We start from the raw sequence: 22,540 nt of genomic DNA on the forward strand, positions 1-22,540 counted from the left end.
ATCAGAATCAAGTATTCAAGCAAGTCATGTAATAAATGTTAAAAGATATCGCCCAGCTCTTGGCAGTGTGAGAAAAAAACAGCTGTTCACGTGACAAAAAATATACATAATCATCGCAGACATCATGATCAGGAATACAGCATATGCCATATACATGCCAAAATGCTGTAACACTGTAATACTCATACTGTATATAATCTATGTATTATAGAGAATTCCCAGAAGCTTAATTTCTCTTTCTGGGTCCACACACACGCACACACGCACGCACACTCCATTTCCAAGTATTAAAAATCGTAAGCTGGAAATGAGGTAACAGTGAGGTTGTTTTTGTTGGATGCTCATCAGCTGGCATCTAGGGGAGTGCTATTCTTCCTGGAGATCACAAGTGTTACCAGACACACACACACACACACACACACACACACACACACACACACACACACACACACACACACACACACACACACAATTAAAAACAAACTTCAACTTATAGTGGAATAGTTTCTATTGTGGGGAGGGTATACAGGCGTTCTGTGTAGGGAGTCGTATCCATCGCCACGCTGAAAGAATGTGCTGACTGTGCGCAAACAGTGTCCTGACTCAACATGGAAACGAGTGAGTCAGGGTAGCCAAGTCGAAGACGAGGAAAAAAAAGTTCACAAATGGAATCTCTCTCCGAGGAGATAGGCAGCTTAAAACCCCCGTATGGTATTTGAAAGCCCCCCCTCTGTTCCTTCAAAGAGTTTGCACTCAGCATTTCATGTGGGCCAGGGCCTGAGAACTCTCTTGGATGATGTACTGTAGCGTATTGGTCCCCAGAGGGCCAGATGGCCTTGGTTTCTGCTGGAAGGGGTTTTAGTGGGGGTTTCATAAACAAGCCAGGCCTTGTCAGAGAATACGGATGGCTGCTGGCCCATGCGTTCCCTATATTCGGGTCTGACCAGCCATAAAAAGGGAAATGTTTGGAGATTTTCTTTACATATCTATCATTTATCTTCCCCAGTCCTCTTTATTGCCCATTTCCCATGTCAAATGACATTACCTTAAATTTTACAGTCTCTTATGGAGTACCGTAAAAAGCCAAAATTAATCAGATGGACTTTCAGAAACCCAAAGTGATATACGTTACAGATGGCTGTGGCTTGCCGAGGTAATAAAGACCAGGCTTTGTGTAGGGTTATGTAAACAAATCTGCACTTTGATATACTATGAGCCGTTGAAATAAATGCACGCGCGGCTGTGCCACGATGACTGCGCGCCCCAAGAATTCGACACTTCCCTAAATTCCCCGCTGACGGCTCCCAAAATGATAATCTACGGCTCGTATGGAACTGACCTTTAACTATAAACAACCGTGTCTGTTCCATCGCTTACATTCCTGCAACGTTGCAACAACATAGTTGAGATGTCTGAGCCATGCCCTGCGTGGTCTGCTAGCTGGATCTGTCGTTATTGCGGTCAGCATGCCCATACTTTTTGACTTGCATGATTTTAACAGAGAGGCCAGTCCTGAGAGAGAGGCTGTCAGCACAAGTTACACTGGTCATATTTTTTACAACGAAACCCCTTCTCTCGCTCTATCTATTGCTCTCCCCATCTCTCTCTCTCTCTCTCTCTCTCTCTCTCTCTCTCTCTCTCTCTCTCTCTCTCTCTCTCACACACACTCTCTTCTTTGCTTTCTCTCGCTCACTCACTCTTTACCTTTCTCTTTGTCTCTTTCTCTCCCTCTCTCTTTCTCTGCACGGTCCAGGGTGAATCACAAGCTAACTATTGCCAGCTGCCGTCCCTCACAGGAGGCACTCGGAATGAGAAGAATCCTTCATGCAGCATTTAAAGTCTTACTTAGTCATCACACAGATTATATGTATATTAGGTGCAGCGATGCGTTAATCCATGAATGGTTTTCAATAGCAGTAGAGTTGGGTTGGATCAGAGGAAGGGATGAGTAGGTTTACCATAGGTGCCAGTCTGTGCATTCCAAACAGCTATTTAGGATTTGGCCAGGAAAACCTGACAGCCTCTTGTGCTAAGATCTATGTGAATCCTGTCAGGAGTCCCATATAGATACAGATTTACTGGATTCAAATGTACATAATTTAGTCTATGTGATACAAGCAACGATTTAGAGTAGGTCTAGTGTAATGTTCTGCCAACAGCTGGGCCTTCAGAAACATGAACATTCTTCATTTTCTTACCCAGGGAACTGAGCAACCCTGGATTTTAACACCCGCAACGTTATTCGTTGAGGGAGTCTTGTTGGAGAATTTGAGTTAAGTGCCTTGCTCAAGGGCGCCTCAACGGTGGACATTGATGATGGATGACACTTCTGAAACCCCCCCCCCCCCCCCCCCCAACCCCTCCATGGGCTCCAGACCGATCAGGTTCCAATCACAGCCCACTTCCCCTCTAACAGCTAAGCCACAGTACTGTCGGCCCTTTAACATACAGTATGCATGTTTTAGCCTGTCAAACATTTCAGTTAAATCAGACCACTTGAATCCCATGCCACTTTGAGCTTCTGTAAATGTAAACTTTATTACCACTCCCTCCTTCGTATGTATATAATAGACTTTCTGTGTGGAAGCCATCCCAGCTAGTCTGCCTGTATCTAATGGATATACAGCCCCCCACCCACCCACTCACCCACCAAAAAAAGAAAAGTCTGGGCTCAGTCCCGTGACCACAAAACACACAAACACTATATATCACAAACACGCGCTGATGGACAGGCTATAACATGGGCCTCTGAATCCCACCGGTATTCAATAATTAAAAGACATTAAAATGCCTAACTGCTGCCAGAATAAACACTTCGCCATGAGGTAAGAAGCTTGATGACGGGCCGCGCTGCGAAGCAAAGCTCATTTATTTTACGCGTTTAACGTCTTGCTAAGCCATTTTGGGGGGGAAAAACAAGTGCTTGAATGGTATTGGCTTTGGCAGGCCGCTCTGTACCGCGGGCACCACTGAGCCTCTCTGTGACATCCTCGGCCTCTGTACAGACAACGTCAATGCACACACAGAGAGAGAGTATATTTATGGAGACGCTGGCCGCATATTCTCAGACTGTAGTGACAAATAGATGCTGTGTCAAGTTCAACATGAGTCCAGTTACCGTATGTCTTTAACGACATTAATGCATCAATTTAAAAGAAAAAAGATCTACAAGATCTACAAGCTCGCAATGCGTTGTGAGCTTGTAGATCTACTATTTGTCATGTGACGTAGTATATATGGTTAACATGCACAGCAGATCAGTAACATCGTTTTAAATCGCTATTTTGTAAATATTTATATTTATGTGCTTTATGAATGAAAGGAAAAGAAAGGGAAAATGTGCTATTGCTATAGGAACATGAAGGAATAATGAACATACAGGAATACTGAGCAAATTGCCAGATACGTTCGTGCAAGTATCAAACATCACCCATGTGAACATGGCCTAATCACCCTCCTTGATGGAAGGCAAATGATTGTGTGCATCACGCCAATAGCAGCTAATAGTACAAGCAAGGTGAAGGAACAATGAGCAATGATTTGATGGCTAATTGTCCGGAAACCACTGCCCTGGAGCATTACAGCTGCGCCTTTTTAGTCTCTCCGTCACTTTTTTTCATTGGGCTGAATGAGACGTGTCTCGGTTTACGGGACACATAAGTTCTGCGGCCTCCAATTACCCAATCAGAGCGACCGCAAAGCCATAACTCTAGCTCTGGTGATAAAGTCTCTGGTCTACTCAAGTATGCATAGGCACACATCGCTGTCTCTATTTCTGGGAATGTGCTCAGTAGACAGAGAGGCAAAGCAAAAATGAGCATGAAATCTTTAAATAAGTAGCTGCTCTAAGGCTTTAAAAATAAGCTGAAATATAGATACAGTATGAAATGTGGCCTAGTGTGTTACAAATTAGAGGCTACTGGGACAAAGCACGTACATTCCGACCTACTCCAATGGATTCACCTGCAGGAAATATGCAGTTCTTTACCAAAATACTATTCTCACCATTAAATATCTCTAGATCTGAACTGATCAGACAGACATATGAAAGTGTTATCATTCTGTCAGTTAAGAACCTTAGTTATGGGGCATATGGTGACGGCACCAGGGTAGGGTTCCTGCCCACAACCGGAGACTGCAGGGTTTCCATGAACATGGACAATTGTGTTCATACAAGTGCTCCGCCAACTGCGCCAAGCTGGAGGCACCCTAGCCTGGTTAATAAACCAGACTAATATCGCACAACATCGTAACGGCTGATTGTCCATGTTCACGGGTGGGATGCTGGTTGGAGAGGGTGATCTCTGTCGCTGCAACAGTTAGTCCTAGTTACTCGGGCACCTTTACTGTATTTATTATGGTGGGTATGACATTTAAGCAAGAAACTCTTCAAACAGACATCAAATTGTGGACATATCAGTGAAGGACTGGCGCTCACCCTCCTCTCATGTTGCCTGGGGTCACCAGTGAAGACAGGGGGCTGTTGGCGCTGAAGTTTCCCTCCAACCTTGCATACTTGGAGCAAGGATTTAAAGACTGTGGGATAATCTCAGCGCTGACTCTCCTATGGACAGCATTGGAAACGGAGTACACGCCTGGAGAAGAGAAGAAAAGATGATAAAGTCGTGATATATAACTTATGTAATGCTACATGAGATCTGTTTTCAGGCAGACGACGACTGCACCATATGTCATCATAAAGCTGTTTTTAGTGGTCACTAAAAACAGAAAAGTAGATAAATGATTAACAAGGGTAAACTTTGAGTACAGTATACGTATACAGTAGTTGAGCTGCGTCACCCATTGCCAGATGAGCTCAGTGTCTTGGAATCTGATTGAATCAGAGATACAATCGAAAAAAATCAAGAAGACATATTGCAGACAGATTTGATTATGAAAACAATGCATTGAGTCATTGCATAGAGAGTGGCAAACTATACATACACCGACATCGTCATTACAACAGTTTTGCAACAGAACGGAACGGAACGGAACGGAACAGAACAGAACAGAACAGAACGGAACAGAACAGAACAGAACAGAACAGAACAGAACGGAACAGAACAGAACAGAACAGAACAGAACAGAACAGAACAGAACAGAACAGAACAGAACAGAACAGCCAAACAAGCAATGAATATAAAAGGTTATTTTTTTTAATAGAAAATGTAATGCAGCCAATAGCTTATATGGCACACTTCGTGGAACAATTGCCCGGTGCTGATAAGAACACGGTCCTCTTGGGCACTTTCAACATTAAACACTGGCACGCTTGTTTCGCCCTGAATAAACACAGCTTGCAATGTGCCGTTTGAGGACTTTTTCCTCAAAGCCTTCTGGGTACGACTGCAAGTAGTCTGAAGTAATAGACATGGACAGCTCTCCTGGACCCTTTCTCTCCTCCTTTGCCAACTGAGCCTCAGTGTACCTGACAGCTTCTTGAGTCCGGTTCAGCCATTCAAAGAGAGGGAGAGAGCGTAAAGAAGGAGAGGTTGGCTGGAAAAACAGTTTGGAGAGGCTTGAGGGACAGGCAAAGGGAGAAGGGCCAACTTGCCCACAGTCACTGCCCGGTAATTGGACAAGGTAAACACTGGCATGATGAGCTATCATCGAAGGAATGAGAGGGAGGGAGTGAAGGAGCATATGAGGGCATGAGAGAGACAGCTTTAAAATAAAAAATAAAACAGCCCAGGTGTGTTTGGTCTATTACCATTTTCTTTGTTTTTGTTCATTTCCTCAGAGGTGTCAGACACCAAAATGGAGATTTCCGCCGTATTTCACTAGCGTTTCATGTGGACATTCAGTACAGTACCTGTGTAGTCGTCCTGACTGGGCGCAGGGGATCTGTTGCCTCTAAGCTGGGCGGGGGCGGAGCCATGGAGATGCTGCCTGGCCAGACATTCGCTCAACATGTCCGGCTCCAGCACAGAGTGCACTTGAACCTGTCAAACAAGAAATAATTAATTTAACAAAAAGTATAGACAGCGTTTTGATCCATAGTGGATTTTTGTCAGATCAATCAAAAACACTTGTTCAGTCCTTCCATATATAGTCCCCTGCTACATGTCATATAACTCATCACGATTCCATTGACATTATATCATGGGCTGTTATTCGCTGGTGTGTTTTTTGTGTTAAAAAACCCATAGAACAAACAGTGTATAAAGGGAATAAGAATGAGACCATCAGTTTAAGCCACTCAATCAATTCACATGACATCACAGACAGAATATTAGAGACCCTCCAGAACGATGCGTTTACTTTATGCGATCACATAATCAGCCAAATGACGGAGATTATGCACGTGTCAATAAAAAAATATTAGTATCTTTTACTAGTATTACAATTGGAATGCCTTTTTTATGTCTAATATTTGTGACATAAGTGACATAAGTTCATAAAGTTAAGTATAACTAAATGCATTTAAAAGAATGTTACTTTTCAGGATTCAAGTAGGGCATTAATTACAAAAAACGGAGATAAGAGGTTTCGGCCCTCTGGAGTGAGTTTGGAAATATAGTGGCCCTGGTCTAGAATATGTGCAGAGTGCAGACCCTGATTTATTTTTACCATAGTGGTCAAAATAAATTCAACAAAACTTTGAACAGATAATATATTCACACAAAATTCCTAGAAACCCAGATCAGAACAGTAGCTGTCCAGGAAATTTGTCTTGGTTGCAAACCACAGTCACAAATGTATCAAAGGTATCAAAGGCATATTTAATATTGTGCGGAGGCACACATACTCCACATGCGTACAAGGAGAAGGAGATTACGGTAAGCCTTGTTGTTTTGTGGAGGAACACATTTTTCCAATTTTGGGTAATGGAACCCGAATAACCCTAAATTATGAGGTAATTCACTTATCTCTTGCTATGAATCCTCATTTCTTAGACTAATTGAAGATGTAAGATGTGTTCTCTTAAGGGTATTCTCCTGTTCATTTTCTATGAAACACAGCCTGGCTCTTGTTTGGCTTTTTAGTGATTCAACTACAATGCAGCATGACTAGAGTCCTTTTTAGGCAAGACTGTTCCAAAATGTTCAAACAAAAAAAGCGCCCCCCGTCCAGAACAAACCCAAAGACATCTCCGGTACTTAAAAGGAAATCTTCTAATGACAGTCGCAAAACAACAAAACAATGAGGGCAAAGCGACACTTAATCAGTGCAAAAAAAAATCAAACAAATAAACCAATGTTTATGAACACACATACTTCAAAAAACTGTGACTCAATTCATTTGAGGAAACGCAGAGCTGTAAGTGGTTGAATTAATTAAGTGATTGTTGTGACAAGAAAAAGTCCCAACCAAGCCTCCGGGGGGAAAAAGCTTCAGGTCCAATGCGTGTTACCCGCGTGTCACAAACATACAAGCACACGTGTCTCTGCTTAAATGAAACGAGGCATAGGGAATAGCACGCCAAAGTGGTCCACTGTCACTTATGACCCGTAGAAAACAAACAGCGCGCCAGATAGCATCGAACAATAGGCCCCCTATTCCACTTCCAGGGAATGTGAACGAATAATACAGTGTGTTGCGCTGCATTTCATCTTTACTGAATCCTAAACACACTCCAACTACAGCCCCCCTCCTAACACGCACGCACGCGCACGCGCGCGCACACACACACACACACACACACACACACACACACACACACACACACACACACACACACACACACATCCTATTCTCTCCACTAAGCAAGCCCCCCATCTCATGCCTCCTCTTCCTGCTCTTCTCTTTCTCTCCTCCTCCTACCTTTCCCCTCATATCTCTCTCCCTACCCATTCTTTCTCTGTCATGGGCAAACAAAGTTTTTGTGTACTTATTGTCTCTCTCCTCCTTCCACAAAGGTTCCTTGCTCATTTCCCTCTGAGATTTCCATATTCTACTTATCTGTCTTAACCTATTCTTCACTCGCAAACATTTTTCTCTTTATCACTCTCTTTCTCTTCTTCAACCTCACACTCTCCCCCTTATCTGCTCTCTTGCTATCCCTCATACGATGTTTTTCCTTCTCTCTTTGACCCCCCTATCCCGCCCCCACTACCCCCCTTCACAACAACCAGCTGCCGAACGTGTGTTGTTGGTACCTTCGTTTCCCTCTCCTGGAGCCCCTTGGCTGAGTGGGCCTTAACGTGCTTGCGCAGGGAGCTGGGGTCCGTATAGCGCTTGGTGCAGCCTTGGATCTGACAGGCGTATGGCTTCTGTGAGGCCACCAATGAAAGAGACAATGCGGAAGAAGAAGAAGAAGTAGAAGAAATCAGGTGTGGGGAGGAACGTTCGTCAGTATAAGAGCATCATTTGATGAGTACATCATTTAAATCAAAGCAAAGTTTCACACCTGGGGAAGATTGTAGCGTTGGATATTGGGGTCAAACAAGTTTGAATAGTAAAGCCTCAAGTGTATACAAATAATACAAGTTCAGGTTTAGGTGATCCGGAATCACTGCCAGGTGTGTCACAAGTGGGATATTATATACAGCAGTGGAGTAGAGTGTGCTAAATATATACAAGTATTTAGGATCCTCCCAATGTTATAAACCTTTTACATCCCAGTGTAGTAAATCTTACCATACCTACTATATTTCATCTGTAAGCTTAAAGGGAGAAGGAGAAAGGAGAGTTGAAGTTCACATCAAGATTAGGACTTGCAGTTCAAGTACATTTTAAATTTAAATTTAAATGGAAAAGAAAATGTAATCCTGTGTTACGGCATATTATAGTCAACTCCCCATAACATTTATTTTCTTGTTTTGTTTTAAGGTTTTCTAATCCTAAATCTTGGCCACGACACTGCGCAAATTGCTCTGTACAAATGACTAAAGTATTAAAGTATTTGTATTTATTTTAAATTAATTGCAATACTTCCTTGATATATAGCTTGATGTAGCCTACCATCAGTTAAAAGACTCCTTTGGAACTCTTGTAGCTGTACTGTACTGTAGCTAAAATGAACAAGCGGAAACATTTCTGCATAGCAGTTGCCAAGTTGACCAGGTGGAGTGAGTTATGCTTTTATGAAAACCTTTTATTAAAAGACAACAATGCAATGTGTATTTTATGTTCAAAATGTTGTTGCTGGAATGTTAAAGCACTAACATTCTCACACAGGGCCCCATACGGCTAGATATAGTGACTTTGGTCTTTGGTCATCTTTTGTTAAATATGAGGGTGACTGTGGTTTACAAAGAATGAAATTTAAATTAAATGGGATAATACAAGAATAACTACTCACACCCTTGAAAATCTTTCTGTCAAAACCCTCAAGCAAAAAACATATAGCGGGCATGGGCCATGGCTCAATGGTCCAGGCACCTTGACTCGTAATCCAGTCTGGCAGTGTGCCGCAGGTTCGACTCCCGATCCCGACGGCCTTTACTGCATGTCTTCCCCCCATTTCTCTCCCCATTTCCTGTCAGCCTGACTCCCTCTTTCCCAGGTGTTTCGCTTTGATTTAGTCTAAACCCTAACATTTAACTTCACTAAAACTATGCCTAAACATAACCTTAAAACCCTGTCCACCATGCCCAAACTCCTGGGAAAGAGTGAGTCCCTGAAGAGGAGGGCTGAGTGTGGACCAAACGGGCGAACATCCTGTTATCCACATTTTTAGGCAACATGAATTAATATGAAACAAATAATACATAAATACATATTACATGTATGTGTCCAGACGGTTTTGAGAGATACCATGGACAGACTGATTAAGCAGCCTTTATTAGCCAGTAGGCTATGAATAGAAACCACAAAATGGAGAAAATCGTGCCTCATGCGCAGTGTATACTGCTCTATCCTCTCCCTGGTCATTAAAGTGTAACAGGAGATGTGCACTTGGCTGGATTACCACTCAAACCTGCCATTCTAAAGAAAAGGAAAAGGGGGGGGAAAGAGAATTAAAAAAGTGTTTCATAGAACAGATCTGCCATACAGAAATCTAGTTGCACAATCTCAAGGAATGAAAGTGTTCATGTAACTGAATATGGAGATGAAAAACAAGCAAGAGAGCGCTACTGCTAATGAGATACAAATTTGTTTGAAAATGGCCAATGCACAAACAAATGTGACATGTTCTGAGCTTGTAGAGATGCCATTTTGGAAAATGTTTAGAATTTTTGAAAACCTTTGGCGTTTTTTTGAAGTTTTCCACCCAAATATGGGTGGAACTACTTAGGGTGAAAGTAGTTAAAATATGTTATTGTGTACTCTGTACTGTATGCGAGCACATACCCATGTGTGACAGAGAGGTTTGTACTTTGTACTAGACATGAATTTATATTTGGAATTGGTGTGTGTGCACATGGGCGTGTATGGGTTACTGTTCATACATTCACACTACAGTACTCATTGCGGTCCAATAAACAATCAACGTAGCTAAACTCATTCTAAACTGAAGCCATGCGTGACTGGAAGGTTGTGCCTGGATCCAGAGTTTAGGCAGTGTTGGAAGACGTACTCACATTACTTAAGTAAAAGTATCAATGCCACAAGGTAATCAGTTTACTTAACACCTGTCAGGAGAGCAAAAGGGTAAATGTAATTTTCCTTTTGTACATACTGTATAGTGTTTGTATTTGTAGATGATATGAATTATTTTGTTAATTTTGTATAATATGAGGCCACAATGGAAACAAGTTCCCTGGACCTTTTTGTATTATCCTTTTAGTTTTAATGTCTTACTGTACGTATGTACGTGCTGTTTACATGACTAATACAATATCCAATCAATAAAGAAATAAAGTAAGTAAAGTAACTAAAATGTTCAAATAAAAAGTGCAATAGTCTCTGTTTCTGCAATTTGCCTCTGAGATGTAGTGGAGTAGAAGTAAAAGTATAGAAAATTGGAAATACGTCAGGAAAGTAAAAGTACCTCAAAATTGTGCTTAAGTACAGTACTTGAGTACACCACAATATTAGTACAGCTTACTGACCGTGTCCAGGTGAGTGCGCTGGTGCTTGGCACGGTCACTGGAGTTACTGAAGGCTTTGAGACAGCCAGGGTTTTGGCAGATGTAGGGCTTCTCTCCTGTATGGCTCCGCAGATGAATCTTGAGGTTCTCCAGACGTGAGAACGCCTTAGAACAGCCCTCAAACTAGGACACACACACACACGCACACACACACACACACACACACACACACACACACACACACACACACACACACACACACACACACACACACACGCACACACACACACACACACACACACAGTTTATATTATTATTATTATTATTATTATTACACAGGTAGGACTTACAGTAGGAAGTGCTTTAAAATAATTGATTAGCTTGAGCTAGTGTGGCAGACAGTCACTTCAAAGGCTGGGCCCTGACTAACGTTCAGGGTGTAATTGCGAACGCAGTGAGCACTTACTATGAGACCTAGATCATGTCTGTCTGTGTGTCTGTCTGTCTGTCTGTGTGTGTGTCCCCCCTTTGTGCCCATATATGGAGCTACGTCCAAATATGGAGTGTGTTGCATCAATACGTCACCATGACTCAGCCATAACCATATAAGGAGTCCCCAAAGCAGCTATACGTCCAAAACCCAAATATGTACGAGCTGCGTTCGCTTCCCGCGTTTGCGCGTCTTACTGGTGTATATTATGTCAGCACAGGCGTCATTTGGGGTCCCACCCCTATAGCGTTCGATAATAATAAAATAATTATTTGTCTAGTGCCATTCATAACATCAAATGTTCTCTGAACATGTTTTGCTGACTACTCTGATTTTAGTACGACGTTAAGTGCATCTCAGATGAGATTTCTTGTCTTTAACCAATAACAACATTCATACTAACGTAGTGTCCCTATTTTTGGGCATTCATTCTTTCCCAAAATAGCGAAAATAGCAAATCTCCAAAATGATGATGCATCGCATGGCAACAACCTTTTTTTCTGAAAATGTATTTGTAAATACACAAGTAGTAGATTTGTGATGACTCATGAATCATCAGATTCTATGTAAATGCCCTGGGACAAATTGCCTCAGTAAAACACAATATAGAGACAGAGCCACTGCAATGATTTATACTTAGTTGTGTGAGTGTTGCACACCGACAAGAGCAGATCTACTTGCAATAAACAATGGCAGAACTATTCTAAAGAACAGCAGATCTACAAGCTCACAATGCAATGCAGGGCTTGTAGATCGGCTGAGTACAAATCAAGCTTCAGGTATCTTCAGTACGGGCATACAGTGCAAGGTTTATATGTGTTCACTGTTCACATAAGCATACTGTATACTGTACTATACTTTATGAACACAAGCAAAAATATAACCAACCACACACACACACACGTATGCATGTACGCATGCACACTACGTATACTGTAGGCATACAGACATGTAGGCACATATAGGAACAAACCACAAAGACACAGATACATAATGCTAAAAGCATGATATGAGAAACGTTGTTACAGTAGCTGCTGGTAAAAGCATTTCTCTTGGACATGGGCCAGAGAAGAAGTAAATACCACACAGTGGGCAGCCACCTCGCCTGATGCCTCACAGACAGCTAGTCACTGCACACCAGCACACCAGGGTGGCGGTGGCTCAGGGGTAGAGTGGCTGGATGGTAACCGCAAGGTTTCCAGTTCGAACTCGGGCTCCCCCAGAGTTAGTGTCGAAGTGACCTTGAGCAAGACACTGAACCCCTAATTGCTCCTGATGTGCTGGTTGGTGCCTTGCATGGTCTCCGCCGCCATCTGTGTTGCACAATCTATGTAAAGCACCTTGGATAAAAGCGCTATATAAATGCACCATTTACCACCATAGCATGGTATCATAGAACCAGAACCTCATAGAAATATGTCAACTTTAGCAACAGCGCCATCACAAATGTCTCATACATTTTAATCTGCAATGCAGATGCAACTGAATCTGTTACTCGCATTTGCAAATATTTGTTTTAACCATGTTGTCGTGCCAGGTTATCTGAAATAAACAATGATATGAGTCAATATATTGCGCATAAAAAAGTGCATAAATACTTCTGTGATTCCCTGACACCATTGAGAACTGTGCCAATGTGTAAATCCAATCCACATGGTGCTCCAAACCGATTAAAACAAACCGAAATAATTATTTACAACTAATTTAAACAGGGTCTGATTTATATACTGCAACACAGACAGCATACAGTATACTGTATCCTTTTCAAGACAATCCAAAAACAAACGTTTTTCTCTTCCTTACGTTCATTCCACAGTTTTATTGGCTCTCACTAATGAGATAATAAATGTCATTCAGCTCATTGAGTTTAACGAGCTTCAACAAAATGTATGCTGATTATTCCAAGGCCTGCGGAACCTGCACACAATAACCTAAAGTCAACAGCAGCTCATTAAAAATACAGGGTTGTAGAGGTGATCCTTCTGAAACATTTGAATGGTTTATGTCCACATCAACTGTGCATGCACACGCACGCACACGCACACACACACACACACACACACACACACACACACACACACACACACACACACACACACACACACACACACACACACACACACACACACAAACCATTGCATATGCAATATATTATGTCCTGGGTAACTGAGGATAACACAACAAACATTATGCAACTTTTACAATCCACTATGTCAAGTTAGACGAAACTGCACTTACAGTACAGCAGTTACCTTCGTTTGAGTAATTTGAAAGGAAATGTTTGAACTGCAGGATGCTACATATGCATCCAATCTTCCCCATTACAGTTCAAGCCTATGGCTACTACAGTTTAAAGGCCAAAAAATAAAACAAATGAAATTATATCCGTCCGATTATATGTAGCTCCTAAGAAGAAACATTTCTCATGTTGTTCACATGGTTAGAAAATTAAGCACAGCTTCATCTAAGCTTTCAGATGAAAACGTTTATGCACTTTATTCCCTTGGCTTGTGAGTATAATGTGTCTTTCTCTGAAAGGCTCTGAATATTCAAAATGGAACTTCATTCCAAACAATGCCTTCCATTAATTCCACAAGCCATGGGGCTGATTTAAGCATTGTTTCAATAAATTGTGAATTTTAAGTGACATCAAAAATACACTGACTCTCTCAAAGTGACTACGTACATACTGTGTCTCATACAACGTACAGTTTCACTGCCATTGTATTTGTGGATGTGGTCTATGTATTCAAACTGTTCTCGACAAACCTCTACTCTACTCAGTTTTGTATTGCAACGACCAGACCCCAGATGGGCCGGGCAAAATATATAGAAACCCATATTTAGAACCAGTAACTGACTTAATCTTGCTCACCAGGTAACCGTTAATCAAATAATCGAGAAGCCTTTAATTTGTTATATTAAAAAAAACAACACAAGGAGAAAAAAAATCGACTAGATCAACCACTTAACCCTGTATTATACTTTGTTGTACAATGGTGACGTACAAAAACAGTAAAACATGGCAGATCTATAAGATCTACGAGTTCTAACCTCGTAGTCATCATAGCATCAGGCGCAGCTCCATATATTGTAATATTGTCATAGCGCCCAGCCCTATTGACCTTTATATATTCTCCATGGAAAGATGAATGTTTTTGTTTTCATGTAGTAGCTATACTTCATCACTGTCTGGTATGATTTCTGTTGGAGGCAAATCTGAGGGAATACTTATAATAGAAATACATACCGGTATATCTTTCTGCAGGAAAGAAATGTATGTGCTATAGCCTATATGTAAAGCCACTAAAATGCTGAACACAGTATACAGTATGTAGGCCAAACACTGTAAGATATGCATGGCTGATTCTTCCATGGTTACGTTGAAATCGCCATAGGGAGCTCAACATGAATAGTACCTGTCTAATCTTAGACTTGACGTTATGAGCTGGTAAATTACCATGAATTCATGAACAAACACAGAGTATATTCATAAGAAATATTCCTTTTCCACCACTGCAATAGGAGTGACTTAATTTTCATATTTTTGGCTCAGGTGTTGTATGAAAATAAAATTACTTATTCCACATTGAGATTTTATACAAGTCTCACGAGCGTGACTAATAACTCCTTTCTGTGGTGATGCTTTCTGCTGTTTATTTAATCATATTAATCTGTCAGTGGGCAAAACTCCACATTAATATATTTACAAGTTGGCGGCAGATTAGGTCATATTTAATGAACTAATTCAATTTCACAGCCTTGTGTCCTGTAGTAGTGTAGGTTTGTCTGAATAGAGCACTAATGGAAGACACGGTATGATGACATTAGTGGAACCATGGGGGAATTACAGAAAGTCTTACTCACACTTCATCTGAGGGCTGCTGAGAGAGAGAGAGAGAGAGAGAGAGAGAGAGAGAGAGAGAGAGAGAGAGAGAGAGAGAGAGAGAGAGAGAGAGAGAGAGAGAGAGAGAGAGAGAGAGAGAGAGAGATATTTGGCAACAAAACACAAGGTCATCATGGGAAAGACACCGGTCATTCTCTCCCAAGAATGACCAAGGTTGTGCTTCAGGATGTGACCTGTGGATGATGCATGGGCCCAGGGGACTGTTGTAAATTTTAAAGACAGGTCGTCAGCCCTAGTCTTGTCTCTGTCGTGGACTTTGCCAAAGTCATTTTTATTCATGGGTCACAGGTCTCAAAGCTCTATTCTAATTCTGTCCTTAAAAATAAAAACTAGTGACTAGAAAGTGTAATTAAATGTGTAAAAACAACCACCAGAAAGTAGAAACACCAGTATGGTGTCACTCAGAGATTGGATTCTGTAGGGGTGGGAATGGAGCCTGTGTAGACTAGTGGTGTTTTTTAAAGGCATCAGTGTTGACTTGATGCTCAGGTGGCACAGTGGTAAAGTGCCTGCCCATTGCCATAACGACTAAATTGGGGAGAAAAAGGGTTAACAGGTATCATCTCCAGAATGGTCTTGACAAAACATATATGATTGTCAGTGACATGGTCAGGTGCTTAGTATTTTAGAATCAGAGTCAGAATCCATATGTCTTGGGCTGTTTTGCTTTAACGTCAGCTGTTATGTACTATTGTTTAATTGAGATGAATGCTGTGTATTTGACTAACCAGAAAATAACAAGCAGATCTTTGTATTCTTCATTAAGCTGTCACACTCTCTATTCATTAGAGAGAGAGAGAGAGAGAGAGAGAGAGAGAGAGAGAGAGAGAGAGAGAGAGAGAGAGAGAGAGAGAGAGAGAGAGAGAGAGAGCACAGAGCCACGATTCTCGCTTTGGTGTAGATGAGTAAGGGAAACCCGTCTGGAGGAGAGGAAACCATCATCCCTCTCTCTCTCTTCTCAGAGACAGTCTCTCCATCACTAAAGCAGTCTGGAATTAAGCTGTGGTGTGATGTACAGTAAGAACTCAAACCCAGTTAGGTTAAAGCTTTTCAAACTCTGTTCATTTCTAAATGGCACCTGTAAGGAAAGATTTACATACAGCAATAACCCCTAAGAGGCTGTTCTTCACCGGGATTATGGGAGACCACTGTGGCATTTATATGGAAGTGATAAAAGCTTGCATACTGAATGAAAGGTTTTCTTCTATGTGATATACATAGCAATAGATATTAGTATAAAACAAGTAAAATGGCATATAGCATCCCAGTTAACATGTGAGATAATTATGTGCGGATAGCCATTCGTTATCAGTAGGCATACAGCTGAGGCTCCATACAACAAAGTATGTTTGACCAAAGAGAAATGGCAACTGTAATCAAAGAAAAAATAAAATACAATGAATGTGGCAACACTCACCATGCACTTGTTGGGTTTCTCCCCAGAATGTACCCTCATGTGGATCAGAAGCTTGTAGCGGGCATTAAAGGGCTTGTAACGTCTCACGCAGCCCGCCCAGAAACAGGCAAACTCCTCCCCTTTCCGCTGGTCTATGTGCGCCTTCTCAATGTGCCTCACCAGCTCTTCCTGATGGCCATATGTTGCACTGCAGTCGATCCAGCGACACTGGCCCTGTTGGTCCATTGTCACGTCTGCTCCAGGAGGTCCAGGAAGTCTCGGAGACTGAAGAGGGGATCGGTCCTGACCAGTCAGGCCTTGCTCGCCTTGGAGGGGTTGGCTCAGATGGAACAGCTCCCCCTGAGCATGGTTGCTGAGTTGAAACAAGTCTGCCTCACATGTTAGGAAGTCATCTATTGGCTCCTGCTTTATGGAGTGATACTCAACCTGAAGCTTCTGCTGGTGCTGACGACACTTGTTGAGGGATATGTGGGCCCCAACGGCGCTACTAAGAGGGGAAGAGGAGGTCAGCAATAGTGAGGATGAAGAAGAGGTAGAGGAGACAGAAGAGGAGGGGGAGCAGAAGGAGGAAGAGGAGGGGGAGGTGGAGTGCATCTGGTGAAAACCTTCCTGCCTTTGGGCACTATGCTTTGCTTCTGTGTGAAATGTAGGTGAAAAGTCTTCCAATGTCCTATTTATAGGAGATCCGTTTGTCCTATAGGAAGAGCAGAGGAGGGAGGTGAGGTCCAGCCCCAGGGAGGTAAGAGACAGGGAAGTCCTTGGATGATAACACAGACCAACACCCCCTGAATGGATAGACGGAAGTGAATGACAGAGCTCCCCAGGGGACGATGGAGCTTCAAAATCCTCTGTGTCCTCGAATACACTGCCAAAACCAGGTAGGGTTAGTTGGGTGTCTGTGGGCCCAAGATCTGGGGGCCACATGTTATCCTCCTCTTCCTTTTTCCTATTAAAAAGATCCCTGTAGTGAAATTGTTGTTGTTGATTCAGATGGAGCTGATGAAAACCCTGTTTAAGTCTCCATCATTAGAGAGGAGATCCAGAGCATCTTTTAATGCTCATGAGCCGATACGCTGCCGCTGGCCATGCTCATTTGGACTCTGGTTTACTCAACGTTCTTTCATAGGTGCCAAACTGGTGCATGGTCAATATCTCCTTTGTGCACTGTGGGAGACAAAAAACAAAACAAACCTTTGACTTGAGTCATTTTATAGAAAGAAACACTAATATAAAACATTTTTGCACACACTGTAACAATACCACAAATTAAAACTGTGAGCAGAATTGGCAAAAGTGACTGCAAATGCTTTTAACCTGCCATGAATTAACAAAACATAAAACTGGCCCTTGGAGAAACGTTGTCGCACTCTGCATGTTCCTCATTTCATTTCCAGCCTCCTGCAAATCTTAAATCCAGTCATTAACACTAAATGGAGCAAGGTAACCAGCACACGAGGTCAGGGATGAAATCAAACCCAAACAAACAGGGGACAACCCACCTTCTTGTCAACAGGCCTCAATAAAACGGGCTAGGACTCTAGGAGTCTGTCACTGAGGGGTGTATATTTGGCTTCCTTTGAGCTACGCTGGTAGTCGGGCCTGGTTCATAATGGCAGGCGTACAGGCCACCCTGACAGCGAACAGCCAGGCATTTGTACAGCAGCAGATTGCCTGGAACCCGGTGCCAGATGAGACGGCTGGCCTGCAACTGGTGAAGAGATGGAGGGTAATGGACCGCATCTCTCCACTAACTAACCTGCAGCACAGGGGCCTGGAAAACAGACCTCCAAACTGAAGGCCCCACCTCCCATCACTTATACAGTAGCTCCACTGTGCAATGGTCCTTGCATGTTCATTGGGATAGAGTTAACTAACACTGCTCTGTGACATCTGCCAGACACTGATGATCTAATATGCAACAGGATCATTGCCATATATAATTGGTCATCGGAAAGATTTGATGGGATTTTATGCGTCTGGAAGACATTTTATGAGCCAAAAAACCGACACGACCATGATGATCAGTACGTAAACTTCTCTAGTTATATTAGCTGAGGAAGGAGGCAGTAAGTGTAGGTTTATGCCCTTAGTTTCCTGGTACACTCTGGTTTACAGTTTTATGATTCTTCCCGTAAATCGCTGGAGTTCCCCTCACCAGAGTCATGTAGCGGGCCAATCGTGGGAACTGTGGTTAGATGCTAATTAGAGATGTTGCTGTTGAGGGTCCAAATGTGTCAGTGTGTGTCGAGGAGAACAGCAGGATTAATGATACTTATGTAACAGACGTGGTTTGGCAAGCTCTGGTTGAAATGATTACCTAATTGGGTACCTGTGTTATAGCATAAATCACAGAAGTCCATGGGAGTTTAGTGGGATATCTGTGGGCGCCCAGATGACCTGCAATTAAAACAGTCCAATCGTGATTTACCAAATAGCTTTTGAATACTGAAGGACCAAAGAACTATTGAATATTCACCTACCATTTGATCTGTGTCATGTGATAATAATCTGAATCATCAGAATCAGAATCATGTTTCACCCAAACAGAATCTCATGCAACAATGCTGTTAAAATAGCTAAAGAGTGGGGCATAAGCTCTGCTGCACACATAGGGAAAAAAGGGGATTTTTTTTAAAACAGCAGGGTATCTATTCAAGGATGACTTTGGTTCTGATCCAGAAAGACGAGTCAGACAGTAAACCTAAGAAAAGTGTCCCACAAAGCCCCAACTTATCCAACAGACTTTGTAAAATAGCAGGCATCTCATATGGTGTCTTTTAAAAAGCCTTGCTCACTGAGGTTAGCTAAACACAGCTGTGGCATTTCAGGACAAGTAAATGTGTACTTGTCTCAACAATAAGCACTTCGGTTCTTGAATTACACACTTTTTGTTGAACTGAAACATGGGAAAAAGGTTCCTCATTGAAATAAATAACGTATTCCTGAAAAGGATATTCACGTCCTTAGAATGCTTCTGTAGAAAGGGTTTTTACTTTTTAGCAGCAAATATCTTGATGATGATGATGATGATGATGATAATAGCAAATAAACTTATTGAAATGCATTCTTTTTTCATTTAATTTAGACAAACTCTTGCCACTTAAACATAGCAGAGAGTAAGTTGATAATTACCAGAGCATGAGGAAATAAGCGTTTTTCCAATCCAGTGTAATCAGAGTGAAGGTCACTTGCCAAAGACAATCAGCCTTTTCTAACATCATATAACTGAAACCAACTGTTTACACATCTGACAAATTGTCATGTCATATGTTGTGAAAGTAATGCAATTTTGAATAAACATATACAAATTCAAACCAGCAGCTCCCCCCACCTTGTCATTAAGAAATACAGGTTGAAATAATTCGTAATCCGAAATTAGCAAATGTACAAGATCACAATGTGAGGCAGCATGTGTTGTGATCTTGTAGATTTATGTATTTTTCTACGCAACACTGTCGTACGTTACAACAACATAAACCAGGCCTTTTGCATGGGAGGCATACTATGGTCCAACGGAGCATTGGTTCGAAGGAGCATTGGTCCGAGGTGCGTTGGGGGTCGGGAGAGGGTTGGGGTTAGGTTTAGATGTGCTGTCCCGGGGGAGGTTAGGGTTAGGGTTTGAGGTAGGTTGTCGTTCAGACCAATGCTCCGTCGGACCAAACACATGAACCCCTTTTGCATAAGGCATGCTTGTGTCCTTTGAGGAATGAAGAAGATGAAAACCAGAGAGAAATTACATGCTAATATTTTATTGAGGGCAACTGCCAACTGGTGCTGTGTGCATCACAATGGGATCCACTTTTTAAATAATAATAGTGAGGATGGTTTCCACTGCTGCCTACCTTTAAGACTGGAACCGGAAGATCACGCTGAGACATATGGTTCAAAGAACCCAGCATATGGCTATCCACTTCCTAAAACACAATGAGCCACATCATATCACTCTGCCAAAGGTTTTCAGATATAATCCAAACAAGTCCCACTTGGAATCCATATACCATTACCTTCTGTGTGCATGACACAAGAGCAATAATTCATGTTAATCTAACCATAGCGTCTATATTGTACTGTATCATAGTTTCCTATCTTTAGCTCTAACTTTATCTTCACGTAAAGCTACATTCTATAAAGTCTTATCCATGATTCAAACCTCTGCATGCTGCATAACTTTTTTGAGTGGTGCAACCACTCCAAGGAACAGCAATGTCCATGTTAACCATGTGTTAACCTATGTATGTGACTATGTATGTGACTATGTTACTATGAGTACCAGTAGGGGCAAGAGTGGCGCTGTTGTGCCAGAAACAGAGAGAGAGATAGTGCTGCACTGTTATGTTGCCTGCTAATGTGAGAGAGAGGGGGGGGGGGGGGAGACGGGAGAGAGGGGAGTTGCACAGTCGTGGTCAATGTCTCAATAGAAGAACAGGGAGACCAAATACAAACACCAAAATGTGATAAGTTATATTCCATTAACATACTCAAAATAAAATTCTATTCACAAAATAATAAGTTACATAGTTTAGCTTTAAAGTCCAGATGCAATGGGTTCTACATTTATGATCCAGTAGCAACCGGAGTGTTTATTAGAAAAGTGGTTACTACATTTTTGCAAATGTTCAGATGCACAATTCCTGGTACATCTGCAAAGATACTACAAATGACATCTAACAATTTATGAGATTCCTTGTGGGGTAATATAACGGGTAAGTAAAAGGTCATTATAGCTCTGCTGGTGATAACATCTGATACACAACTGTATATTTCTAACATCTGGTCTAAAGTCAAAATAACATGGATTATTTTGGATCTGTGAATGCAGTACAGTATGTGCCATAAGTATTAAATATAGACAGCCTAACCTGTATTAGCCCTCTCTGCCTGGAATTAAAAAGAAACCCAAAAACAAATAAAAACAATGCGACCATTTCCCACCTATGTCAGCCCACAGTTCTCCTCTCAGATACTAGCCTCTCGGGTTGCTTTGATGAGGATAAAAGTTGAATAAATATTGAGTTTTACACAGAACTATTTTTTAAAGGGTAGTACTGTACACTTTTTTGCATATCAGATATATTTGAGATTTTCTTAATTACCTCCACCAAGGAGGCAATGTTATCCGACATGTCTGTCTGTCTGTCTGTCTGCCTGCTTGCCTGAATCTTAGTGGGATAACTCAAGCAGTTATGAACAGAAAATGTGCACAAAACGTGTTGGAAAGATTGGTCCTTGACCAAGGCAGAACATTGTTAACTTTTCATGACTATTTGCCAAAAGAGTAGTGGGCGTGGTCTGTCGTAATAATGCACGTAACTTCTTAACAGATTAACATAACACCACAAATATTGTATCAAAGAAAGCCAAGGCCCAGGAAGAACTGATTACCTCTATTGGCCAAAAAAGTGATATGGCACTACATTTTCTAGTTTCAAAATATCTCGATTTGGTTGTCAAAACATATAGCCTGTATGTCACAATTTAAATATTCTCCTTTAAAACTCCCCGAAAACCCAAATAACACAAAATGAGAGCAGTTTTGCATAAAGCACTAGATATATTAATGAATACTACCGTGTAGCCTTTCAGTCAGATTGTACACCACTCTCATGTCACCTTCTCTAGCCTCTCACACACAATGAGCAGACCGGCTGTCACTAATGCTCCTCTGAGGTAAGACAGATAACATTCCAAATCAATAATGCTGTTATTATTATAATGGTGAAGGATAGCTGGCATCATACGGAAGAGACTGGATTCCATTTGTATAACGGCATATTTTTGGATGACCCGAGTGTATTCTTCTGTTTATTTTA

At 41.7% G+C, this 22,540-nt stretch overlaps 1 protein-coding gene across 4 annotated transcripts in view; it reads right to left on the reverse strand.

Moving 5' to 3' along the window:
• glis1a (GLIS family zinc finger 1a) overlaps nt 1–22,540 on the reverse strand; it is a 29,989-nt gene that overhangs the window by 3,146 nt on the left and 4,303 nt on the right. For 2 of the 4 annotated variants that reach the window (XM_080779243.1, XM_080779245.1), the window contains exons 2-6: nt 16,731–17,894; nt 10,938–11,099; nt 8,100–8,213; nt 5,813–5,942; nt 4,439–4,595 (exon numbers count right to left, since the gene is read on the reverse strand). In XM_080779243.1, the coding sequence (XP_080635369.1) occupies nt 4,439–4,595; nt 5,813–5,942; nt 8,100–8,213; nt 10,938–11,099; nt 16,731–17,654 (1,487 nt within the window). In that variant the 5' untranslated portion in view covers nt 17,655–17,894. Of the gene's footprint in view, nt 1–4,438; nt 4,596–5,812; nt 5,943–8,099; nt 8,214–10,937; nt 11,100–16,730; nt 17,895–19,047; nt 19,093–20,572; nt 20,645–22,540 lie in introns of those variants that run through there. The other 2 variants (XM_080779244.1, XM_080779246.1) reach the window with 2 other exon arrangements.

Source organism: Protomyctophum bolini (assembly GCF_963924005.1).
Source record: "Protomyctophum bolini genome assembly, chromosome: 12".
Taxonomy (NCBI): domain Eukaryota; kingdom Metazoa; phylum Chordata; class Actinopteri; order Myctophiformes; family Myctophidae; genus Protomyctophum; species Protomyctophum bolini.